We start from the raw sequence: 20,832 nt of genomic DNA, 5'->3' as shown, positions 1-20,832 counted from the left end.
AATTTTTTGTTCTTTGTTTTTTGTTTTTTTGTTTTTTACAAGCAAGAATGAGATGAGCTTCATTTCCAGCAAAATGGCGTTCAATACATGATCACGGATTTGTCATTTTATGTAACCGAATGGAAGATATCAAGTTCCTTGTGTGCTTAAGCAAGCTCATTTTCCAAACTTGTACAATCTCCATTTCCGCCAAGTCAAAGCTTTAACTGTTTAAGATGATCCTAGAACCAGGACCACTTTTGTCGCTTTAAAGACCACATGATGAAGTTTATACAACAGTTCCATTCGGCAATAACCGTTCAAAACAATGGAGTTTTTTTTTTTTTTTTTTTTAAGATAATGTTTGTTAAAATAAGCAAGATAATGGAATATCATATAATACTCAGATGTTTTCTGAATTAAGATATAAAATAATCAAGATAAGACTAGAAAGCATTCTAAGATTTTTATTAAACTGTTTATTAAATTTTTTGAAATGCATTAGAAGACATAAGTATTTTTTTTTTTATCTATAAAAAACAAAATATACTTATTTTGAGAGGGGAAGAAATAAGTATATCTAAAAAAATCAAGATGAGAAGTCACATGACTTCTTTTTTAAAAGTCATCAGATAAATTTAATAAACACGTTAGAAAAGATAAATATTCAAAATATTTTTCATATACATCTAATCTTTTTTTACCTTATATCTTAATTAGCAAACACTACCTAATCGTACATATGTTTAAATTTCAGACAACTGTGTGCAAAGAAAGAGCAGGCTCAGCTAATCCTAGTCTCATCTCACTCACCCATGAGGTTAACCTCAATAAAGCCCACTGCATTCCAGCATCTAACTTTCTTTGACTGCACTTAAATGTGGTTTAATTGACTGGTAATATTCTTATTAAACTTTAATATTAACATCATTAATTCTTTTATCTTTAAACTCAATATACATCATGTATAAAACCAACTAAATAGCTACGCCCTAAGAGCTGAGCATGACTGCTCACAAGAGAGTTGAACAACATTCAATTCTAGGCAATTAAGCTACCACAATGCTATGGTAATTACAGTTTTTTAAGTTTCCCAAAGCTTAATCAGCAGTGCTCATCGATCTTCTCCCCTATATTTCGCTTTCACTTCTCAGTACAACCATTAATCGTTCCAAGGACTATTATGCAAATCTTGTTGCAGTTCGTACAAGTCTATTAGAGCTTGTGAATCAGACAAGACCCCGACTGTGGTGGTGGGGCAGTCTTTCATAATTATTATGAGTACTGATAATACTAGATAAAAAGCAAAAACTAAACTAAACTAGCTAGGATGGACCAACACAGCAATGCTATGTTGCCCACAGCCGGGCAACATAGCATTTGCCGGGCAAATGTGATGTTGCCCGGCTGTGGGCAACATAGCATTGCCGTGGACCAACATTGCAACTTTTCTAGCTTTCCTCGTCAGACAGTTTTAATTTGAGTACTATGTTCTCCAGTTTTAATTCAACGGTTGAGAAATTGTCTCTTTTGTCTTTTTTTTTTTTTTTTTTCTCTTTATGATTTAGGGTTTAGATGATGACAACAATGATTTTTTTGTTGAAAGTAGTCCAAGATTAAGCTATATATAGGGGAATAAGTTGAAATATGTAGCTTAGTAGGGCATTATTTTATTCCTGAGAGTCCTTAATCTAGCATCACTTGACAATTAAAATAAAATTTCAAGTGCATATAACATTTAAATACAGGATAAACCACCGGACTAAAATAAAATAAAATAATATTTAATATATGTCAAGATAGGAACAAGATCAAAGCACACTTACTCTTTTAGTTAAATGGATTTTTTCTCCTTTGGAGGATCTTAAGGAAATTTGATGGGTATGGGTAATTAATTCAGTGAGATTTTTTAATTGTTGTTTACAAAATTAAGTACATCAATAATTTAGGAGATTTCTATGATCTGTGTATACAAGAATTTAATTTCTGATCATCTATTGTTCTGAAGTAAAAATTTTAAGATCTCTTTTTATTAGTATTATGGCCTCTAACTCGACTAAATCTATGACTCATATGTAGTCGGTCACTAGACTCGATCACCACCAAAATATAGAAATGAAGATGGACACTTTTCATGGAGAATTGAACACACAATCTCTATGATGAGTGAACAATGCTACTATACTTATTGGCCCAAACTGAACATACAATTTCTAATGACAAACAATGCTGCCATACTTGTACTGCCAGACTCTGTTTCAACTAGATCACAATGAAGCAATTTTCTTGAGACTTGGGAGTTGATTTAGATACATATCAATCAATATATATAAAGCACACACATACACGTTCCTTCTGAAAAACAATATTAGATGAACAATTAATGGACAAGTGGAAATTTATTTTAGACCATTCAGCAGGCCAGCCTCAGATAGGACTATCTGCAATTGTCTGGGCCTTTCTGGTCCACCGAATACTTAAGTTTAGTAACGGTTCCAAAATTCTGCATTGGGCTGGCCTGCTACGCCCCCGTGCCCTGTTTGGGTACTAGGAATTGAACAAGAAAATAGAATGGAAAGAAAATTATTTCCTTTTGGTTTTGCCGTACCTGAAATATACAACAAACAAAAGCGAATCATTTTAAAAAGACATAATATGGGAATTCTGGAAAGAACGAAGGCCTGGCTTTCTTCACTTCTTAATTATTTCCTTAATTGAAAGGTAGATTAGTAATCTTAATAAATTCTAATTTCAATCACTAATAGATTAGTCTTTAGTCGTGAAGTAAGCAAAGTATCTATACATATAAAGAATGTAAGTTCATAAATATGTCTCTTTAAATATCTAAATTGATAATTTTACATTTAACTAAAGTTTAAGGATAAATAATTGATGATACAATTATAAAGAATTTAACTTAAAAATTATTTTTAATTTACCTGGACAACAATTGTGTATAATGAAAATAACAAAGTACTAAATTGGGTTTAATAAGACAAATTTATGATTTTGTCTTCACGTGAAAATTAGAATAAAAAAAAAGAAAGAAAGGTGACAAACGGTCTTAATCTTAATTATAAAAATGGCTCCGTACGTCCAATAAATGGGGGCGGGTGAAAGGCATAGAATTAGAAAAGGGGCACCCTTTTATGGCATCTAATCTTTTGCTGACCCACCTTTCCATAAAAGACAACTAAAATCTTATTTTTGTAGTAAGCAATGATTATAAGCAACCAACAGACCTAAACCACCATTTAGAAACTATCTATCAAACCCACGAATAAATTAAGATTCAAAGTAAAATCCATATAATAAGCAGAGCGAATAAAATAATCTTCCCACCATTTTGGCCACCTCTTTAAATCCATATGTCGTGATTTGTGAACTTACAATATTATATTTTATTGTCTGTCTTCCGACGGCAAACTCCCTATCAATCAAATGGATGCCACGTAAACAGCCAGACTTTAGTCTGGCCAAAGTAATTTCTTCCCCTGGCGATAGCATCTTTGTTCTTCATCTACCTCTTGTCGTCTTTCATTTCTGAAAAATTCCCTCTCTCCCTCTCTCCTAAATCAAAATTGATTTTCAATTGTCTCCCCCCCCCCCCCCCAAACCCCCCAACCCCTGAAAAATCAATATTATTTTGAAATTGCTACTTTGGAGAGAGAGGGAGAGGGAAAGGAAGAGGAAAAGGAAGAATGGCGGCGACGAATATAGGGATGATGGATAGTGCGTACTTCGTCGGGAGGAATGAGATCTTGTCATGGATCAACGATAGGCTTCAGCTCCATCTCTCCCGAGTTGAGGAGGTACTGTATAAACGCCTTCTTTTTATCTTTTTCGTTTTTTTTTTTTTTCTCGGTTATGGCATTAGGAATGTCGGATTCATGTATGGGTATACAAATGCGTTTATGGAGTGATTGGTAGTGGGAGTGCACAGTATTGGTCCTCCCTTTGGTGTCAATAATATTAACAATCTCTCAATTACGCATCAAAAGTTTGTTTGATGGATTGTTTCAATGAGGACCGAAAAGGAAACAGTCTGAGAACGCTTTAGAAATGTTCCTTCTGGAAATGCGTTGAAGCGGTCGAAAATGAGGTTTAAACGTTCAATTATAATGGTGAACAATACTACTGGTAATTATATATTTTCTCTTGGGAAGCTTGCAGAAACATTTGCAGAACTTTTAGATTCGCGCCGACAAAACTTAACGTTGGCATATTGCCCTGTATTTTGGATGTGCTGCAATGGAAACGCAATAATTTCTGTATTTCACTAGTGTCTTGTTTGCTCTCTTAGGTAAGAAAAAGTTAAAAAATTGTTCACTTGAATGTATCGAGGATTTTTCAGTTCTTTAAATAATTATGATCCATTAACAATTTGAAAATTTTGTATTTATAAGTTTAGATGATAATTTTGGGTAGTAAAGTACCCATGACCATAGTTGAGAAAAAGATGTTATGTTGGATATGCCAGGCCATACAAGAAAAAACAAAATAAAAAGCGAGATTATATGTAATAAGATTGGAGTGGCTCATATTGAAGAATAGATGAAATAGAGATAGGATTAAGATGGTTTGAACTTCATATTGGAGTGGCTCATGTTTGAGCTTCATATTTTTCTTTCCAAGGGAGAAAATAACTTTATTTTAGTAATTTGAGAATTGGCCATACAACAACATACCAAGCCTTTATCCCATGGGGTTGGCTACATGAATTTTAGTTTTTCATTTATTTTTCTCAATGGCCTTATCTTCTGTTAGGTCCATCTAGTTAATGTCAAATCTAAGTGTCTTTGACCAAGTTTTTCTTGGTCTTCCCCTATCTCTTTTGACAAGTACTTGTTACATTTTATCAACTCTCCTTACAAGAGCCTCTATTGGTCTTCTTCTCACATGACTAAATCATTTTAATTGTATATCACACATTGTATTTTCAATAGGTGTCACTCCAATCTTATTATGAATCACCTTAATTCTAATTTTATCTTTTCTTGTATGAATGCACATCCATCTTAGCATCTTATTATGCTCATATTTTAGACATGCTGGTGCTTTATTGCCCAACATTCTGCGCTATATAATAAAGCTGGTCTTGTAAAAGTTTACTTATAGCTTTCATGAAATCTTAATATCACATAAAGTGCTAGATGTAAATTATAAGGGTAACATCCTCATTAGTCTCCCATTCTTTTTGGATGATTGATCTAAGATACCTGAATATTTGGGGCTTGGTTGTAAAGAGTACTAAATATTATGCTACTTAGTCATTAATTTACGACAGTGTGTGAATTGGGATTTACCACGCTATTGGAGGCTCACTTTAATTGACAAGGTCAATGGCATTCCAAATATGTGAATATGGAATGCTATCACATATTTGGAATGCTATAACCCATTACACATGGATAGCTGAAGTAAGAATATTTGCTGAAATGAGATGATGTACTTATTTTAATAGCAAGAGTATTGGTTAACTAGTGAGGTAGTAACTGTTTAAATGGGTGCAGTTTTCATCCACAAAGCATGTTAACTGTTTTGGGCCATGCTTAGTCCATTGCATATGCTGAGAATTGTTACTGCTACTTATAGTGTTCAAGTGGAAGCTTTGTGGGAGGAATTGATGGTCTTCTTTAGTTACTTTTTTATGTGACTGAGAAACTGTTGGCTCAGTTTTCATTCAGTTTACTATTGCTGAAATTAGGTTGGAGACTGATGGTAATTATGGAAATATCTGGTTTATGAATGCCAAGTTCTCATAGAAAAAGTTGAATTTAGAGGAAAAAGATAAGAAAAAAAATGAAGATGGACTTTCAAATGTAATTAATAATCTCGTTTCGTTGCATTGATTCAATTGGCTTAGGTGGTTTTAGAAAAAGAAAAAACTTGTTTAGCAACTTTGATGGTAATTTTCAAATTATGTTTCATGTGGTGGTATTTGGACTAGGCTGCATCCGGTGCTGTGCAGTGTCAGATGATGGACATGACTCATCCAGGAATTGTTCCAATGCACAAGGTGACAACTTGCATTGTTTCTTCATTTTCTACTTACTGATTCTTGATAATGATTTTGCTGAATGCCATTTCTAATCTAATGTGCTCCGCTGCAGGTAAACTTTGATGCAAAAACTGAATATGATATGATCCAGAACTACAAAGTGTTGCAAGAAGTATTTAATAAATTAAAAATTGACAAGGTGATTTTCTCCTTAGTGACATCTTAAAGTCTGTGGTTGACCTCAATGATTATTTTCTGTTCCATATACCTTTTGATCTAATTGATCATTTGGAGCCATTAAATGTTTTGATAGAGTGCATGACTAGTTCTCTATTTCCTTGTCCTGTTATGCGAAAATCAACTTTGATGGGACTAATTTTGGTTCAGGGTCAATGCTGCACATGTTCATTGTTTTACCTACCTGGTTCTCTTAGCTAGATTAGACGTATTTTTGCCCATTTCTATAGATTACCATGCTTACTGTTCTTTGAGTATGCTGTTCGGTTGATGGTAGGAGGCAGAGAAAGGACTGAGTAGTTGCCTTCTTACATGTGTTAAAGCTCCATTTCACATTTTCAACTTTCAACCATACCACACAGCTGAATTCATCTGTTTCCCAGAACTAGTGCAGAAGCAAGGAACAGTTATTTGGGTTGTTCTTCCACAACCATAAGCTGATTCCTATAAGTGCACTCTAACTTGCCCTTTTTAAATACCTTCAGAACCCATTTTTATAACTGTCACTAGAGTAAAAACACTATCTTTTATTACTTAATAAAAATGCATCAAGGAAACTCATTTTAAATAAGGTCACCAAATGTCCCTGTAAAATGTAATCTTTCGTAAATATTACGTAGTGAAATATAATTTAAAAGTTTGTTATCTGAATTTTTGCTCCTTAATTGATTGGACTTCCTTTTAGGTTAAGTACAGGTGAAAAGGAATATGGTTATTGAGTTTTGTTATTTCTTGTGCAAATTTAGAAACAACGTAGAGGATCTGCATTCACATTGAGTGTCATTCTTCATTATTAAGCATAAATTCTTTTGTAGAAGTCAAGCAGTTAGTGATCAGCTGAACCTTGTACCCACTCACCCATCATAGAGTACATGTTATTCTTTTTGGCACTTGGTGGTAGCTTCACAGTTTTTCTGATGTTGCTTTCGTCATTGATGATGCGGAATTGCATGGGGAAATTGGACCTCAGATGTTCTTCGGCGTGGCGACAATTTTTTTCCTGTATATGCTAATTTGAACTTTTAATTTAAATGGCAGCATATTGAAGTCGGCAGACTAGTTAAGGGTCGACCTTTGGACAACTTGGAATTTTTACAATGGCTAAAGCGCTATTGTGATTCTGTAAATGGCGGCATCATGAATGAGTATGATACTTCTTTGCACAACTCCTTGAACATATCTATCTATTCATTCAACCTGTTTCTGAGTCTTCTGTGGTTATTGATTATGGCCAGGAATTATAATCCCGTAGAGCGCAGAAGTAAGGGTGGTAGAGAACGAATTCCCAAGGGTTCTCATAAACGCTCCAAATCACTGCAAGCAAACAATTCGCACGACTCTGGTGATGGTATGTATGTGTCTTAACAAGACTTGTGTCAGCCTGTGCCACAATTTCTTTCGCAATTGTTTCGCATTTATATATTTTCATGGAATTGTACACTTGTAGTCTTAAAATGGAGCGCACAGGCTGTGCCTCCTCCAGCCTTCTACGGTTTTTATACTCAAAACGGTTGTTTAATGTCGATTGATGTAGGAGGGACCACGCAACGGAAAACAAATGCTTTCGCAGAGATTGAGGCTCTGACGAAGGAGGTATTGGCGTTAATGTATTATTATAGAGTGCTTGTCACAGTTCTTCTGGGATTTAAATTGCTATACCATCCTTTGTCATGTATAAAACACCCTTAAATATGCTTGGTACCAAAAATGTTGCCCCATTAATAATATAAAAAAAGAATTAAAAATATTGACAAAATTCCACTAATTTAGTATTAAGATGCCATGGATAAAACTATTGGACAAAATACTACTAATCCATCATAATGCTATTAAATCCAGAATTAAGGATCGGAATGGTTCCTCCATCTAATGATTTGCATACTTATGTAGGAAATATTTAAAATATATCTTATATATTATATATATATATATCCTTCAAATATGAATTTTAATTTATTTTAATTTTGTGGATAATTAGGATTTATGTTAGTAATTTTTTGAATAAATTTTATTTCTGACTTAAAGTGTAGATGTTTCATGATTAATTTTAATATTAAATGAATATATGAGATCCATTTATTGACACATTGTTGTTCTTATATGATAATTATAAATATTATTTTAATATACTAAAAATTGTTCACTTTTGGACTTCTGATTAGGCTCATTTTTTTTTTATTTACTCAAAAACATATTATCATTGGAGATTTCATCTAAATTTTTTCTAAAATCTCTACTAAAAATCTCATCATCTGCCCAACCAGATACGTGGGTCCATAACCTGTTCTAGATGTGTCTGAAAAACACTAATAGAAATTAGAACACGTCATTGGACGTGCCTAACACATATCTCAAAGTGTATCATGAGTATACGTTGAATATGTTGGACACAATGTTATCAGAAATATTATTTGGATATTTATTTATTTATTAATATATTATATTTTTTATTATAATCCTGTAAATATATAATATATAAATATCACAATTAAATATCCAAGTAATATTTTCAAAAACTAAGTGTCCTGGAAAATGATTAATTGAATTCATCTTTTGTAAATGTTGGAGAATTTGTACTTTAAACAGGGATCAGCTGGCTGTGGGTTTTTATTTTGTTTTATTTCCTTATTTCAAATCAAATTTAACGGTATCAACTAATCTAAAAGTTTAAAGTATTGAACAGACGGATTATTTCAAATCAAATATGTAGTTCTTTTATTATTATTATGATGTTTTGCTAGAATTATAGTTCTTTTATTGCTTCTTTCTCGTGGATGCTCCGTAAAGTTGAATGATATTGTCTATTATTTTTGGCCTCCCTGCATTAGAAATATGCTTAGGTGTAATGATTTTTTTGGGCTTTTCATTCAGATAACAGATCTTAAGCTATCTGTGGATGTTTTGGAAAATGAAAGAGACTTCTATTTTGCTAAGTTGCGAGATATAGAAATACTTTGTCAAACTCCTGAGTTGGAGCAGCAACCGGTAAGACTTCATTGTCTTGTCGTTGTGCTTCTCTTTCAAAATTCATATTTCCATGTGCCTCACTTGTCTTAATTGTTCTGCTGGTTTTCTTGTCTTTAATCTTTATTTACCTGTCGTTAAAGAAACTAGTCTTGCATCAGGTGTGTGTCTCCATTTTGTGTTTATATTTATATGTTCTTTTTAGCTCTTCTATGCCTTCGGAAATCTTCATCCTTTTGCCCACAAAAAACTAAATGCTCTCTAATTTCTTTTTCTTCCCTCTAGCTCTAGCTATGTTATTTGCTTCCCCTTCACCGGCTCTCTCCCATGCACCCGTAGCAACAAAGAAAAAGGGATAAATTTTGCCTCCACTCCCTGTAGTCAGAGCTATTTTTACAAATACGTAACTAATTTTAGTATTTCATTTCAGCCTTCTATGATTTGTTTTCCTTTTTAAACACATTTTATATGATAGAACATATTTTTACCTAATTGAAGGGGTTGCTTTGAAAATGAAAAATCGTAGAGAACCAATACTAAAAGGAGAATGATATTGACGCCTAAAGTGATGCATCGATTAGTTTGCCGATAGGGTGAACCTCAATTAAATCAGAGTCTATAAAACATTAAAAATACCCAAATTACAAAATCAAGGTGAAATTTACCTAAATACACACACACACACACACACATCAACGAATTACAACAATTTACTTTCATAGTCAAAACACCTAGCTGCATGCATAAATGTTCCAATGATATCCTGATATGAATAGGACCATACCATTGATTGCCTCTAAATTCCCTACATTTTGCATAACAGAGAAACTGTTCCTTGTCAAATTTAACCATCTGATGCTTAGGACCTGCCGAAGTAATACAGATCTTCGTACCTGAAGGATAAAAAATAAAAACATGTAATTAATAATGTCAGCTTTTTTTGCTTGGCACACTTTTGGTGGCCCTCCTCAAATCACTGCAGATGGCTGTGGCAATTAAGAAGATATTGTATGCTGCCGATGCAAATGAATCGTCACTTGAAGAAGCTCAAGAAATTGTGAGCGAAGATGGAAGCGATGGGGATGTTGATCCAAGCACAAACTAACACAGTTTCTTGTCTTTACTTACTAATGGCTTTCTTCCTGGATGTTTAGCCATTGGATGAAGATCGCAAGTTGTAGAAATGGTTGTCAACTGTTATGACGTTTTTCTTGGTATTTATAGCATTCTTGGAATGTTTTATGAGAACTTACTTGTCTTCTCAATGACTTTGAATTATATGGAGACTATCTTTCGCCCTAAAAGATGTTTATGGATTGCTTTGTTCCAGTGAATATCCAAGTGATGCGCTTGCATCAGCTTTGCTTTGCGAGAGATTTGAGGGAGGTTTCTATTTGCGAACAACTTTCTTCAACAGAAAAGAAATGACAAGATATGGGAAATTTTAGGTCAAATATCGGAGTAAATAAAAAAAGTGCGTAAAACTGTATATCTCCAATGGCGTACAAGGATTGTATATCGGAGTTCAATGGCCAGTACTACTGTAATATCATATGCCCTTGACCTTAAAAGCACCAGTTGAAGGTAACTTTTGGGTAACCAAGAAATATGCCCAAGGGCTCTCTAGTAAACTAAAGATGTGACGTTGGGCCATGACAAGTAACCTCGAGGTTCTGTGATTTGTGAAACAACAAAGGTAAGTCCAAATCAACAAGTTATCCAGGGAAAGGCACAATGCAAAACCTTGTCGCAAATCGAAATAGTGCATTGTGCTCACTAGTGCTTTGATACTTGACTCTCAGATAAGGCAAAAGCAGCTAATAATAATTACAAGCCATCACACAAGGAGACAGTAATAAGGCCACGAAGATTACATATAGTAAATACGATGCCCACCACAAAGACGCTACCAACAGAAGGAGAAAGGTTTTTCCTTGGATAAACTGGTCAGCAGTGAAAAAACATGCTATGATTTACAAATCTCAGTATCCGTGGTCATCATCATAAAACATGTTGCTGCTACTCCTGGACTTCGATTCCCTGTCGGCCTGCAGAAAAAGAGAGACTGTGAAATCACCCTAAAGAGTTTAGTATTATGTACTCGTTTCAAATCTCTGGCTCAAACCCAAATGACACATAGTTACATGTTGAAACGAGTACAAAAAACTAAATCATCTCCCACTCCCACCAGTATTTGCATTGAGCAGGGATTACATTTCACTAGCTTCAAAATTTCTAGTTTATAATAGCTTCCATAAGCATGAATGCACACCTTGTGGATGAGCTTCTCGAATGCTTCTGGGCCATTTTCTTCTATATATTTCTCGGCAGCAGTTAGAATGTCATCTGATCTGCTGAAGATGTCTTTCTTCCTTGGAATGTACCAAATGTTAACAGTCTGACGTGGATTAACATAGAAAGGCCGGACATAATGCTCATAAACATATGCGGCACCGCTGAAGTATGGTATAACCAGCCAACAAGTTGCAATCAGCTTTGCATATGACCAAATTGGAATCCTGCCATAAGATGAGACAGAAGAGGGCTGTAAGTTTCAATACGGCTTGAGCAAGACCTGGAAAACCCAGAAAGCTGGTTATCTAAAGACTGGGAACATATGATGAAAGGAAAATGCCGAAAGAGGCCCATCACATGTCTTTTAGTAAGTACACAAAAACCTTAAAAAGCATGCAAGAGAATGAAGACTGAAATAACTCAAAAATACCAAATAAAACAATGCTCTCAGCAACTTTTTGTTTAACCATGTGCACCAAGTGAATTAAGATCATCACCAGGAATCTGCTCACTTGACTGTGTAATGTAAGGTTGCTTATTGCCATTTTATGGAACTAATTATTCATTAAAAATTATGCACAATGGTGAAAGTATTTCTTGAGAGCATATTAACATCGATTGTTAAGTTCAACCACCACTCTATATCTGTCTCAAGGATTTGCAAATGAAGGCATGGGATGCTTAACTTCGATGGGGCAAGGGTTGTGCTGCCCATATGAGTTAAATGTTCCCTGGGGGCATGATATTTCCCAATTCAAGACAATCTAAACTATGGCAGGCTACACATATCCTTGTTTCGATTGAGCTCCGTTATAGTATACATTCTATGTTGTTATTTAGCAATGATGGCTTCTTGTTCAATAGTTTGAACCTCTGCTCCCATAGATGCATCAATTGGCCTTTTGTAGGGAATGATAGAATCATAACACCTTAAAGAACTTTTCATCACTTGTTTGTTTCCACAATCAGCTAGAAAGGGAAGTTTAATAGCACAGCTCTAAGACCATCTTTGTTGTATGGTCCAAAATGTTGAGTGGTTAAATACCAACATGTAAAAAATTTGAGTGTAATTGAGATGAAAAATTACAGTGGATGTGCAGCCATACATAAAAAAAAGACAAAATAAGAAACAAGATCTATGTAAAAAGGTTGGAGTAGTGTATACTGAAGATAAGATGAAAGAATCACAATTAGAATGGTTTGGACATGTGAGAAGAAGACTGATAGAAGTACCCGTGAAGCCAGTGGATTAAGTAAAGGAAATCTGTAGCAAAAGGGAGAGAGAAAAGACCAAAGAAAACAATGAGAAAACCCTTAGATATGGCATAGGACATATTGGCAAGAGGTTATGGCCATGGATAAGATCTAGATTTCAGGTAGTCGACCCCACCTAGTAGGGTTAAGGCTTGCAATTTTTATTTTTTATTTCCGGTATCAGTAGTTCCTAAAGGACAAATTATGCCATCTCTTATTATTCTTAGAAATCAAAACAATCATACCTATTGGGAGATAATCCTTACTTCTTAGGACAAATTACCGCTACCTGCTTCCTTACTTCTTAGAAATCAAAACAGTCATACCGATACAGTCATACCGATTTGGAGAAAATCCCAAGCAATAAGAAGACATGTCTCCTAGTCCATATCAGGAACCCTACCTTGTTTCTCCCTCGTAAATGGCAGTATGAGATGTGAGTTAATCCTTGAAGACAATCAACATTGCAACAGTGATAAAAATGCAAACTCTTCTAACTTCAGAAAATTTGAGTAATGTGGAAATTTTTAAAAAGAAAAAATAAGATCAAATTGTATGAATACAGCATTTATATAGTAAAGCATTGCATAGACACCTACAATTTTGCACCATTAAATAAAAAATACCATATGAAAAGGTGCAGTGTATCACACAACCTAGAAAAAGATATAAACAAATAAATTACCATTCAATGAGTTTGGCAAACGTGAGCTCGAAAAGGGTCATCATAGAGTACAAGATCCAGTAAGTAAGCCATTGCCGATCATCTTCAGGGGACTTGGTCTCAATTGCCCTGATTGAAGCGTACCTGTTGCAGAAAACTCAGTCCACAGCACAAGACACAATAATTAAGCACAGCCACCAACTCCATTCCAATTCTCCAAATCCGACAAACTAAAACAATTCCTTTACCGTGTCTACAACATATCAAGCCTTAATCCCATTTCATTGGGTCGGCTATATCTATTCTAGCTCACAAATCATTTCCATCTTTAACCAGTCTATCCCAGAATTTTCTGTACCAAAATTTGTCAAACGCTAGGGCTTGAATTAGAGACCGGGATTCGAAAACTCAATCACAAAAAATAAAAGAATAAACAATATAGAAGAGAACAAAGAACCCAACTTACAGGGGATAGACAAGACTAACCACAGGCCTGCCACAATCAAACACAGTAAATAATAAGGGTTAGAGAGCAAAAACAAAGATGGATCAGTACCATTCCCACAGAATAAATTAAAAAGAGAAAGAGAAATTAAAGAAAACAGATAGAAAGCCGTAAAGGGCGGTTATATTTGTCTAATCTAGAATTTTTGAAATAGAAATGTAAGAACAAGTAAATACCCGGCGAGAACGTCGAAGTTCTGAGCGACCACCTTGAGGAAGCTTGCAGCTCCAGATCTCATCTATGCTGTTCCAATCTGAAACCCTTTGCAGAAGAAAATGAGAATCTGTTTCAAGAGGATGATCGGAGTTTTGGGTTAGGTTCAGGAATCAAGAGAGAAGGGAAAGAGTAAAGTGGAGTGGAGAGGTGCAGACAGTCGGTGTGTGGACTGTGCCGAGTGGAGAGCGGAAATTCATCACTTGATAATGACATTCAGCCAATTCTTTAATATATAAAGCATCTGGATTCTGGAATTTTTTCTGTGCTTTAATTTTCAATATTTATATAATTATTATAAAAGTAATATTATTTTAATATACTATTAATTTTTTAAAAATTATTATGAAGGTTTCTCCTATTTATAAAAAGTGTTTATAGTTTTTAAAAAATTAAAAATATTTTTACCTCCAAAGTGTTTATAATTTCTAGAAATTAATTAGTAATTTATAAATAAAATTTGTTCTTTTTAAAAAAATAGTTAGAATTTTATTAATATCAAATTAAATATTAAATGTTGATATATAAATAACATTACTAATAATGTAATATGAATAATATACATGAAGATGATAAATATAGTCTTTTGTATTTCTTTATGAAATTATAGTAATCAATCCAAGATTGTTGTATATTATATTACACAAATCTGCAGGTATTCTATTTGAAAAAAAAAATTATATTAATTTCGCATACTATTGAAAAATAATTATTTTATTTTATATAACTCAATTTTCTCTTGTTAATTATTATTTTTTAAGAAAAAACTAGACCCCAGCATCGCTCGGATTCAATATTTCAACCACCATATTTATTTATTTTGTTTGAGAGTTAAAAACAAAGAGAAATTTTAAAAATATTATAAATTTTAAATTATTTAAAAAATAATATACTTACCAAACAATTACAAATCAACCACTTAAGCATTCCATGCGAACAAAACTTGCTACTTGACCAAATTTTGATAAGTTGTCTAATCTGTTAATTTTAAGTAAATTTTATATTTAGAATTTTTTTTACTTAATTTAGAGGTGAGAGCTAATCAGAGTCCAACTAAGTGTTGGACACCGGAAACTTACTACAGATAGAGTAGAGAGTTTTATTCATATGAAATCTATATTAGAACTTATTTTTTAATATGAAATGTTTAAGCGGATGTTTTGTAATAGTTGGTTAGATTATTTGGAAAAAGTAATATATTTTTTAAATAATTTAAAATTGTATAATACTTTTGAAATTGTTTGCAAAACAAAAGAAGGAGGAGAACAAAATTAGAGAGAGAGAGAGAGAGAGAGAAACCTTAGCTCTCTTTTCATTGAGTATAACGGAGAAAAAAAGAAAGGATGTTATTAATATTTAAAAAGAAAGAGAAAGGGGTAATTTTAAAAAATTCTAACATTCGCTTTTTAACGGTAAGAATCTAATGTAATATAATTTTTTAACATAAGAATGTGTAGTTGTAAATTTTCAAATTAGAGAGGAAGTCCTAAGTATAATTAGTGTAACTTACTCTTATTTTTTCTAATAAAGTACCCCTCCATTAACTACTGTTACCCCATCCATAATGATCTAAATGATTGAATCTTGTATTATTGTGTTAGAAGTTTCATATTTGAATCTCCATGCCTTCTCGTTACTGTATTTAACTTCTCATGGGATCTTTATTATGTATATATTCCGACTTAAGGTGTTAAAAAAGTTTATTGATATGTTCTTTAATTGTGATCCACCATAGTAAAGGCCCCAGTAAACCTTCAGGGTTAGAAAAAAAAAAACCTATAAGCTACTTAACCTTTTGCAAGTCAAAGGAGTCCCTAGCTTAGGTTTGCTTTTAAACAGTTGAGGTCACTATTTTGAAAAGTTGATATGGTTTAAATACAAAATTGTGCTTTACCAAGCACTGCCTTTTCAAAACTTCTGGAAAAAAAAAAAAAGAAAGAAAAACATCAAAGTCTCATGGATCAACTAGACCTTAGTGGATCATTCACCATTTAATTGCATTCTCTTTCAAACATCCAACACCGGGCTCAAGGTTGAAGAGTCGGCTGTGGAGGTTCGGCAACATGCAAAATAAACATGAAAACTCTCGAAATATACCAACAAAGTCTAATGTACATTCTTCCAACTTAGTATTCACAGGGGGATTAAGCTGAGAGTTAAAAACGCAGACGGATTAAACTTCAACAATGTTTACAGCATTGCCTATTACCAAAAGGCCTAACTCTCCACTACTTGAACTGCTTCTATGAGTCTGGTTGCTTTCCTAGAAGCTGGGCCGGCCATGAATCAGACAAGGTGGGATACCTAGCTTGTGGTTTACTCACGTTTGCCGGAGGCTTGGACGCATGTGGATCAGGACAAAACGGGATGACAAAAATGGGATTGACATATGGCGCTTGCTGTAACACGGGTTCCGTCGAAAGATGTGTAGTCAAATCTTCAAGGGGAGGTGCGTTCAAGTCGGGCTTAGAGTGCACCATTCTCTCTTCTATCTCTGTTTGCAGTTTTCTAATCTGAGCTTCTAATGCAGAATTTTCATCCCGTAGCTCATCCCTCTCAACAGTCACCTGTTCGTTGATATTTCACGAAGGTTATACATTATTTCACAAAAATGTATACATCCAGGTTTCACAAAAGATGAGAATAAAGGAGAATTAACTCAAATACAAACACCACCAAATTCCTACATTGGACTTGACAAAACTAGTATTGCACACGCACCATCTATCATTGACCTTTTTTTATTCATAAAATCAAATAAAAGTAACACATGAACGTCAAGAGACTTACATATTGAGATTCAGAAAACAATGCTTTGTGGTCTCTTTTGAGGCTCTCAATCTGGGTATGCATCTCCTTCAATAGTCGAGTTGTTTCCCCGAGTACACATGCCTTTCCATTGCTCTGCTGTGACAATCCTAAAATAATTCATGAAGTTAAAATATTAAGTGCAATCCTTCTAAAACTGTCGGGACCATCACATGGCAGCTTAACTTATTTGACCGAGTAACAGGAGCAAGGATACCACTTGAAAACAACATGGCAGTATGTCAAAACTACTAAAAACTGCCCATATAAAATAAAATTACCAAGTGCATCAGCCAGTGCAAGGAAGAGTTCATTCAACTGCTCACGCTTCATTTTCTCCCTTTCAGACTTGTGAATTCGTTTTGGAATTCTTCCCCGATTCTTTTTGCTTGGATGGGACCTGGTCCAAGAACACCTTTTAGTCATCTAAAAACATTTGCAACACCAGCAGAAATTGTTCACATAAAAGCCAATTGGCTTACCATACATTAATAAGAACCAGAAATCCCAATTGGCTTATCAGCAGAAATTGTTCACATAAAAGCCAATTGGCTTACCATAAATTAATTCCTCTCTCTCTCTCTCTCTCTCTCTCTCTCTCTCTGAAGCATGGACATGCATAGGGTAACCAAACAATCCTTAGAGCAGAAAGTTGTTGCAGTATACGTTAACCAAACAATCCTATGGGGACAAAATTTAATATAGTACACCAAAAACTTATAGCTAATGGCAAACATTTCAAACTCTTCCAGATTTTACAGTTAAATCAGGCATTACAAGAAATTGTACACGGTGTCCTTCTGGAAAATAACTCCAGCTTAAGGAAGGTATTGGTCTGAATCCAGTTGAACATAAAATGAATTACAATATAAATAGATGAACCAGCTAAGTAAAAGTGAGATAGACAACACCAGAAAATACAGTGAGTTACTACTTTAGACAAGGTTAAATGAGTGCATGTATCCATGTGTAAGCAGCCATTGGATATATACACACACACACATATATTCTGCAGCACTCCAATAACTGAATGTTTATTCACACCTTTTTAAACTGATACCATCAACCTTGTCTCGCTATTTATGAGTGAATACCAAACACCTAGAGCACACATATAACCCTTTTGGCATGGGTTTCTTCAATAAAAATTAAACAAAGTAGACGTGCATACATAACAAGAGGAACCAACTAGGGTCTCGTGGTCTTACTGTCATTTCCAGATCACCATATGCATGTAGAAGTGACTGAGATATCATTTCAAGGTTAAGAATTGGGGAGGCATTACCAATATTGGGAAAGACATAAATATTTATCAGAGCACTGAACACTAAAAAATAAAAATTCAGCAATCCACAAAACCCATTGATTGTCCTCAGAAAATCTACATGTGTCCATCTAACCATTGTGCCTGCTGTTGACAATTCCCATTTCCAGATAAAGGCTGCTGCGCAACAGACACAGGCACACAGGCTAAAGCAGGCTCACAATTTTCAGAAGGCCAGTTCACTTTGTTTTTAGATTCATGTTACACTTAAATATGCTCATTTTTTTGGTGAAATGCTAACAAATATACGCTGTCCTAAGTTGTATCAGACTTAGGAGCCATGATTGTCCAAAGTAACTAAAAAAAGCCATTTTATTATCTGAAGTTCCATGTTGCTAACCATTCTAAAACATGATCAACCAAAAGTTCAATTTTTCTTCTTGTCTCCATGATCCAAGGGTAAGGCTGAAGTGAATAGTAATTTATAAAAGAGTAATATAAAATCTATTATCATATCAACCTAATTAAGCATAACCTTTCAGCAAAATATCTGATCCATGACCATAGCACAAGGCAGTTAAAATCCATGAATAAGATACATACAAGTGAGGGCCTCATTTAAGTGATTTGAAGATGTTGATGAATCAGAACAATGCTAAACTGTTTAAAAAGTCAAATTTAGAATATTAAAGCACTGACTCTTCTTCTGCTGCTGACTCTGACAATTGGCAGGCCTCGTCTACTACTGGGGCAACCTCTGAATCCATCCTCAGGTTTGTACCACTTTGCTGGATTTAAGGAACGGGATTTCAATCCCTAATTCTCTGCAACGGCCAAACAACCTTGCAAATTAAGGAAAATTCCTTATCTAACAAACTGAGAGTAAACAGGTAAGATCAAATTATTTAACAGATGGGAACTGTTGCAAGGGCATAGTTTGTAGACTCCATAATATTACTCTTGAAGGATTGATGCAAAGAATCAACCTCCTTTCCAATTTCTTGTCAGAAAAGTTGGTCGTGGTAGGAATAATGAAGTCTCAACGAAAATCAAAAGGAAAAATAACCCAAAAAAAAAAACGAAATTTCCCGTGTTTCAGCGGCTTAAACACGAAGAACGCGAAGCGCCGGGAGAGGGAGGGGGGGGGGGGGGGGGGGGCGCGGAACAGATCTAAGAAGACTTGTAAGTTCAACAATTTTGGACTCTAAAAAACTAAAAGTATGCTAGACTTGCAATTGCGTGATTTGCATTTGGTTCATTTTGTCTCAGAACCAAACACAAGAAAACTATGGCCGAAATTGCATGGCACCAGACGCCCAATTCCAGTCACAACTGAATTCACACAGAAATTCAACTGGCAGATAGAGAGAGAAAAAGATGAATATGCAACAATTTAAACCCTAGGTCATATCAAAACGAAAAAAGAAAAGCAACAAGGACAATCACAAGCCTTAATCCTACTTGACGAGGCCGGCCAGGATTCCAACCATTTTCGGGCATACAAAACCCTAGATCATCACATACGAAAAAGAAAAAAAGAGTTAAGGAAACCCTGGATACCAAATGGAACAGGTCGAGACAGAGCCGAGAGGATTAAACCCCAAAATTTCATCCGGAAGACAACAGTTGCGATGAGAACCAATAGAAATCGAAGAGTTATGGACCTTGAGATTTGATTGCTGAGAGAAAAACAAAACCACGTGGAGTTGGGGGGGAAGGGGGAATGCAAACCTTGGAGAGAGAGAGAGACCGAGGCGTGTGGCGTCTGGCGTGTGGCGGGAGAATGGAGGCAAGGGTGGAGGAGCGTGTTGGGCAGCTGCCTCTTGGATGCATCGTATCAGGACGCATGTTCCTCGTCTCCTCCCCACGCTTTTTTCCGACTTTACCCTTTTTACCCCCCACTGCCCCTGGAATGTTACGTTTTGTTTTTTATAAAGCATTATTATTTAATTATTATTAAAAAATAATTATTTTTTAAATTGAAGAAAATATTTTTTTCGTAAATAAAAATTTTATTGAACCAAAAACAAAAGACAATGCACAAATGTCTATATCATTAACCAGGCCATACCTCGACTAATAATGGGAACATAAAGGATAAAATTGACAAACAACTAAACAATTTTTTTGAGGAGAAACTATAAGATTTTATATATCATACCATACAATTGTCGGATGAAATCTTAAAAAAAAACAAAATAATTAACAAGCAAACAAATACCTCAACACCTAATGGAGAGCACTAGCAAAAATCAACATGTCAAAACTAGACCCCAAAAAATATGCCAACTTTGGTCATCCAAAGTTCATTAGGCCAAAAATTATCAATTCAGAAGACTTGCCTTAGCATAAGTAAGGAACATTCGCACGAGATATTGATGTATGAACAAACTATCAACTCTCAACTACTATCTAAACAATGATTAAGGGTGCATAAGACATAAGTTTACTCATGAGTCATCTACCATTTTACTATAAAGGTTGAAGTAAAGACTCTATTAACCCTAAATTACTAAGCATAACGACTAAATGGAATAAGGAAGACTAGTTAGTTAGAAGTTGGTAGAAATACCGCAACGCACAACTTTGAAATGAATAATGAAAAAGAATAGTGACCAGTGACCAATTGTGCCTAAATAGCACATTGT

The 20,832-nt window shown here is 34.5% G+C and overlaps 3 protein-coding genes across 6 annotated transcripts; 1 reads left to right on the top strand and 2 right to left on the bottom strand.

Moving 5' to 3' along the window:
- Positions 1–3,568: 3,568 nt before the first annotated feature.
- On the top strand, positions 3,569–10,485 carry LOC127793180 (microtubule-associated protein RP/EB family member 1A). Of its 2 annotated transcripts, none has more exons than XM_052323972.1 (8): positions 3,569–3,791; positions 5,930–5,998; positions 6,093–6,179; positions 7,256–7,362; positions 7,453–7,565; positions 7,752–7,810; positions 9,089–9,202; positions 10,116–10,485. In XM_052323972.1, the coding sequence occupies exons 1-8, from the start codon at positions 3,681–3,683 to the stop codon at positions 10,284–10,286; spliced, it is 831 nt and encodes a 276-aa protein (XP_052179932.1). In that variant the 5' UTR covers positions 3,569–3,680; the 3' UTR covers positions 10,287–10,485. The 2 variants fall into 2 exon arrangements, with proteins under 2 accessions (XP_052179932.1, XP_052179933.1); XM_052323973.1 differs by having other exon boundaries at positions 3,573–3,791; positions 10,164–10,485.
- Positions 10,486–10,925: 440 nt separating this feature from the next.
- On the bottom strand, positions 10,926–14,305 carry LOC127793181 (HVA22-like protein a). The gene is made up of 5 exons (XM_052323974.1): positions 14,076–14,305; positions 13,861–13,887; positions 13,416–13,538; positions 11,454–11,700; positions 10,926–11,229 (listed from the first exon to the last, which is right to left on the bottom strand). Exons 1-5 carry the CDS (start codon positions 14,135–14,137, stop codon positions 11,164–11,166), a joined length of 525 nt encoding a protein of 174 aa, XP_052179934.1. The 5' UTR covers positions 14,138–14,305; the 3' UTR covers positions 10,926–11,163.
- Positions 14,306–16,176: 1,871 nt separating this feature from the next.
- Positions 16,177–20,063, bottom strand: LOC127793245 (transcription factor bHLH47). 3 transcript variants are annotated; one of them, XM_052324076.1, is made up of 5 exons: positions 19,916–20,063; positions 18,884–19,008; positions 17,202–17,320; positions 16,903–17,030; positions 16,177–16,679 (listed from the first exon to the last, which is right to left on the bottom strand). In XM_052324076.1, the coding sequence occupies exons 2-5, from the start codon at positions 18,949–18,951 to the stop codon at positions 16,356–16,358; spliced, it is 639 nt and encodes a 212-aa protein (XP_052180036.1). In that variant the 5' UTR covers positions 18,952–19,008; positions 19,916–20,063; the 3' UTR covers positions 16,177–16,355. The 3 variants fall into 3 exon arrangements, with proteins under 3 accessions (XP_052180036.1, XP_052180037.1, XP_052180038.1); XM_052324077.1 differs by lacking the exon at positions 19,916–20,063 and adding an exon at positions 19,745–19,893; XM_052324078.1 differs by lacking the exon at positions 19,916–20,063 and adding an exon at positions 19,646–19,726.
- Between the last annotated feature and the right edge of the window lie 769 nt (positions 20,064–20,832).

This window comes from Diospyros lotus, unplaced genomic scaffold, assembly GCF_014633365.1.
Source record: "Diospyros lotus cultivar Yz01 unplaced genomic scaffold, ASM1463336v1 superscaf1, whole genome shotgun sequence".
In the NCBI taxonomy this organism is placed as follows: domain Eukaryota; kingdom Viridiplantae; phylum Streptophyta; class Magnoliopsida; order Ericales; family Ebenaceae; genus Diospyros; species Diospyros lotus.
The sequence above is the reverse complement of the archived record's forward strand: the minus strand, read 5'-3'. Positions and strand labels throughout refer to the sequence as shown.

Bases quoted from the DNA above. Each gene is read 5' to 3' on its own strand.
- LOC127793180 (XM_052323972.1), top strand. From the start codon at position 3,681: ATGGCGGCGACGAATATAGGGATGATGGATAGTGCGTACTTCGTCGGG. The intron at 3,792-5,929 runs GTACTGTATAAA...TATTTGGACTAG, and splicing joins ATCTCTCCCGAGTTGAGGAG to GCTGCATCCGGTGCTGTGCA. The intron at 7,363-7,452 runs GTATGATACTTC...GATTATGGCCAG, and splicing joins AATGGCGGCATCATGAATGA to GAATTATAATCCCGTAGAGC.
- LOC127793181 (XM_052323974.1), bottom strand. From the start codon at position 14,137: ATGAGATCTGGAGCTGCAAGCTTCCTCAAGGTGGTCGCTCAGAACTTC. The intron at 13,539-13,860 runs GTAAGTTGGGTT...TTTCTGCAACAG, and splicing joins GTTAGTCTTGTCTATCCCCT to GTACGCTTCAATCAGGGCAA. The intron at 11,230-11,453 runs GTGTGCATTCAT...CTTTTTCTGCAG, and splicing joins TCGAGAAGCTCATCCACAAG to GCCGACAGGGAATCGAAGTC.
- LOC127793245 (XM_052324076.1), bottom strand. From the start codon at position 18,951: ATGGATTCAGAGGTTGCCCCAGTAGTAGACGAGGCCTGCCAATTGTCA. The intron at 17,321-18,883 runs GTCAGTGCTTTA...TTCTTGGACCAG, and splicing joins GAGTCAGCAGCAGAAGAAGA to GTCCCATCCAAGCAAAAAGA. The intron at 17,031-17,201 runs GTAATTTTATTT...GAATTATTTTAG, and splicing joins TGCACTGGCTGATGCACTTG to GATTGTCACAGCAGAGCAAT.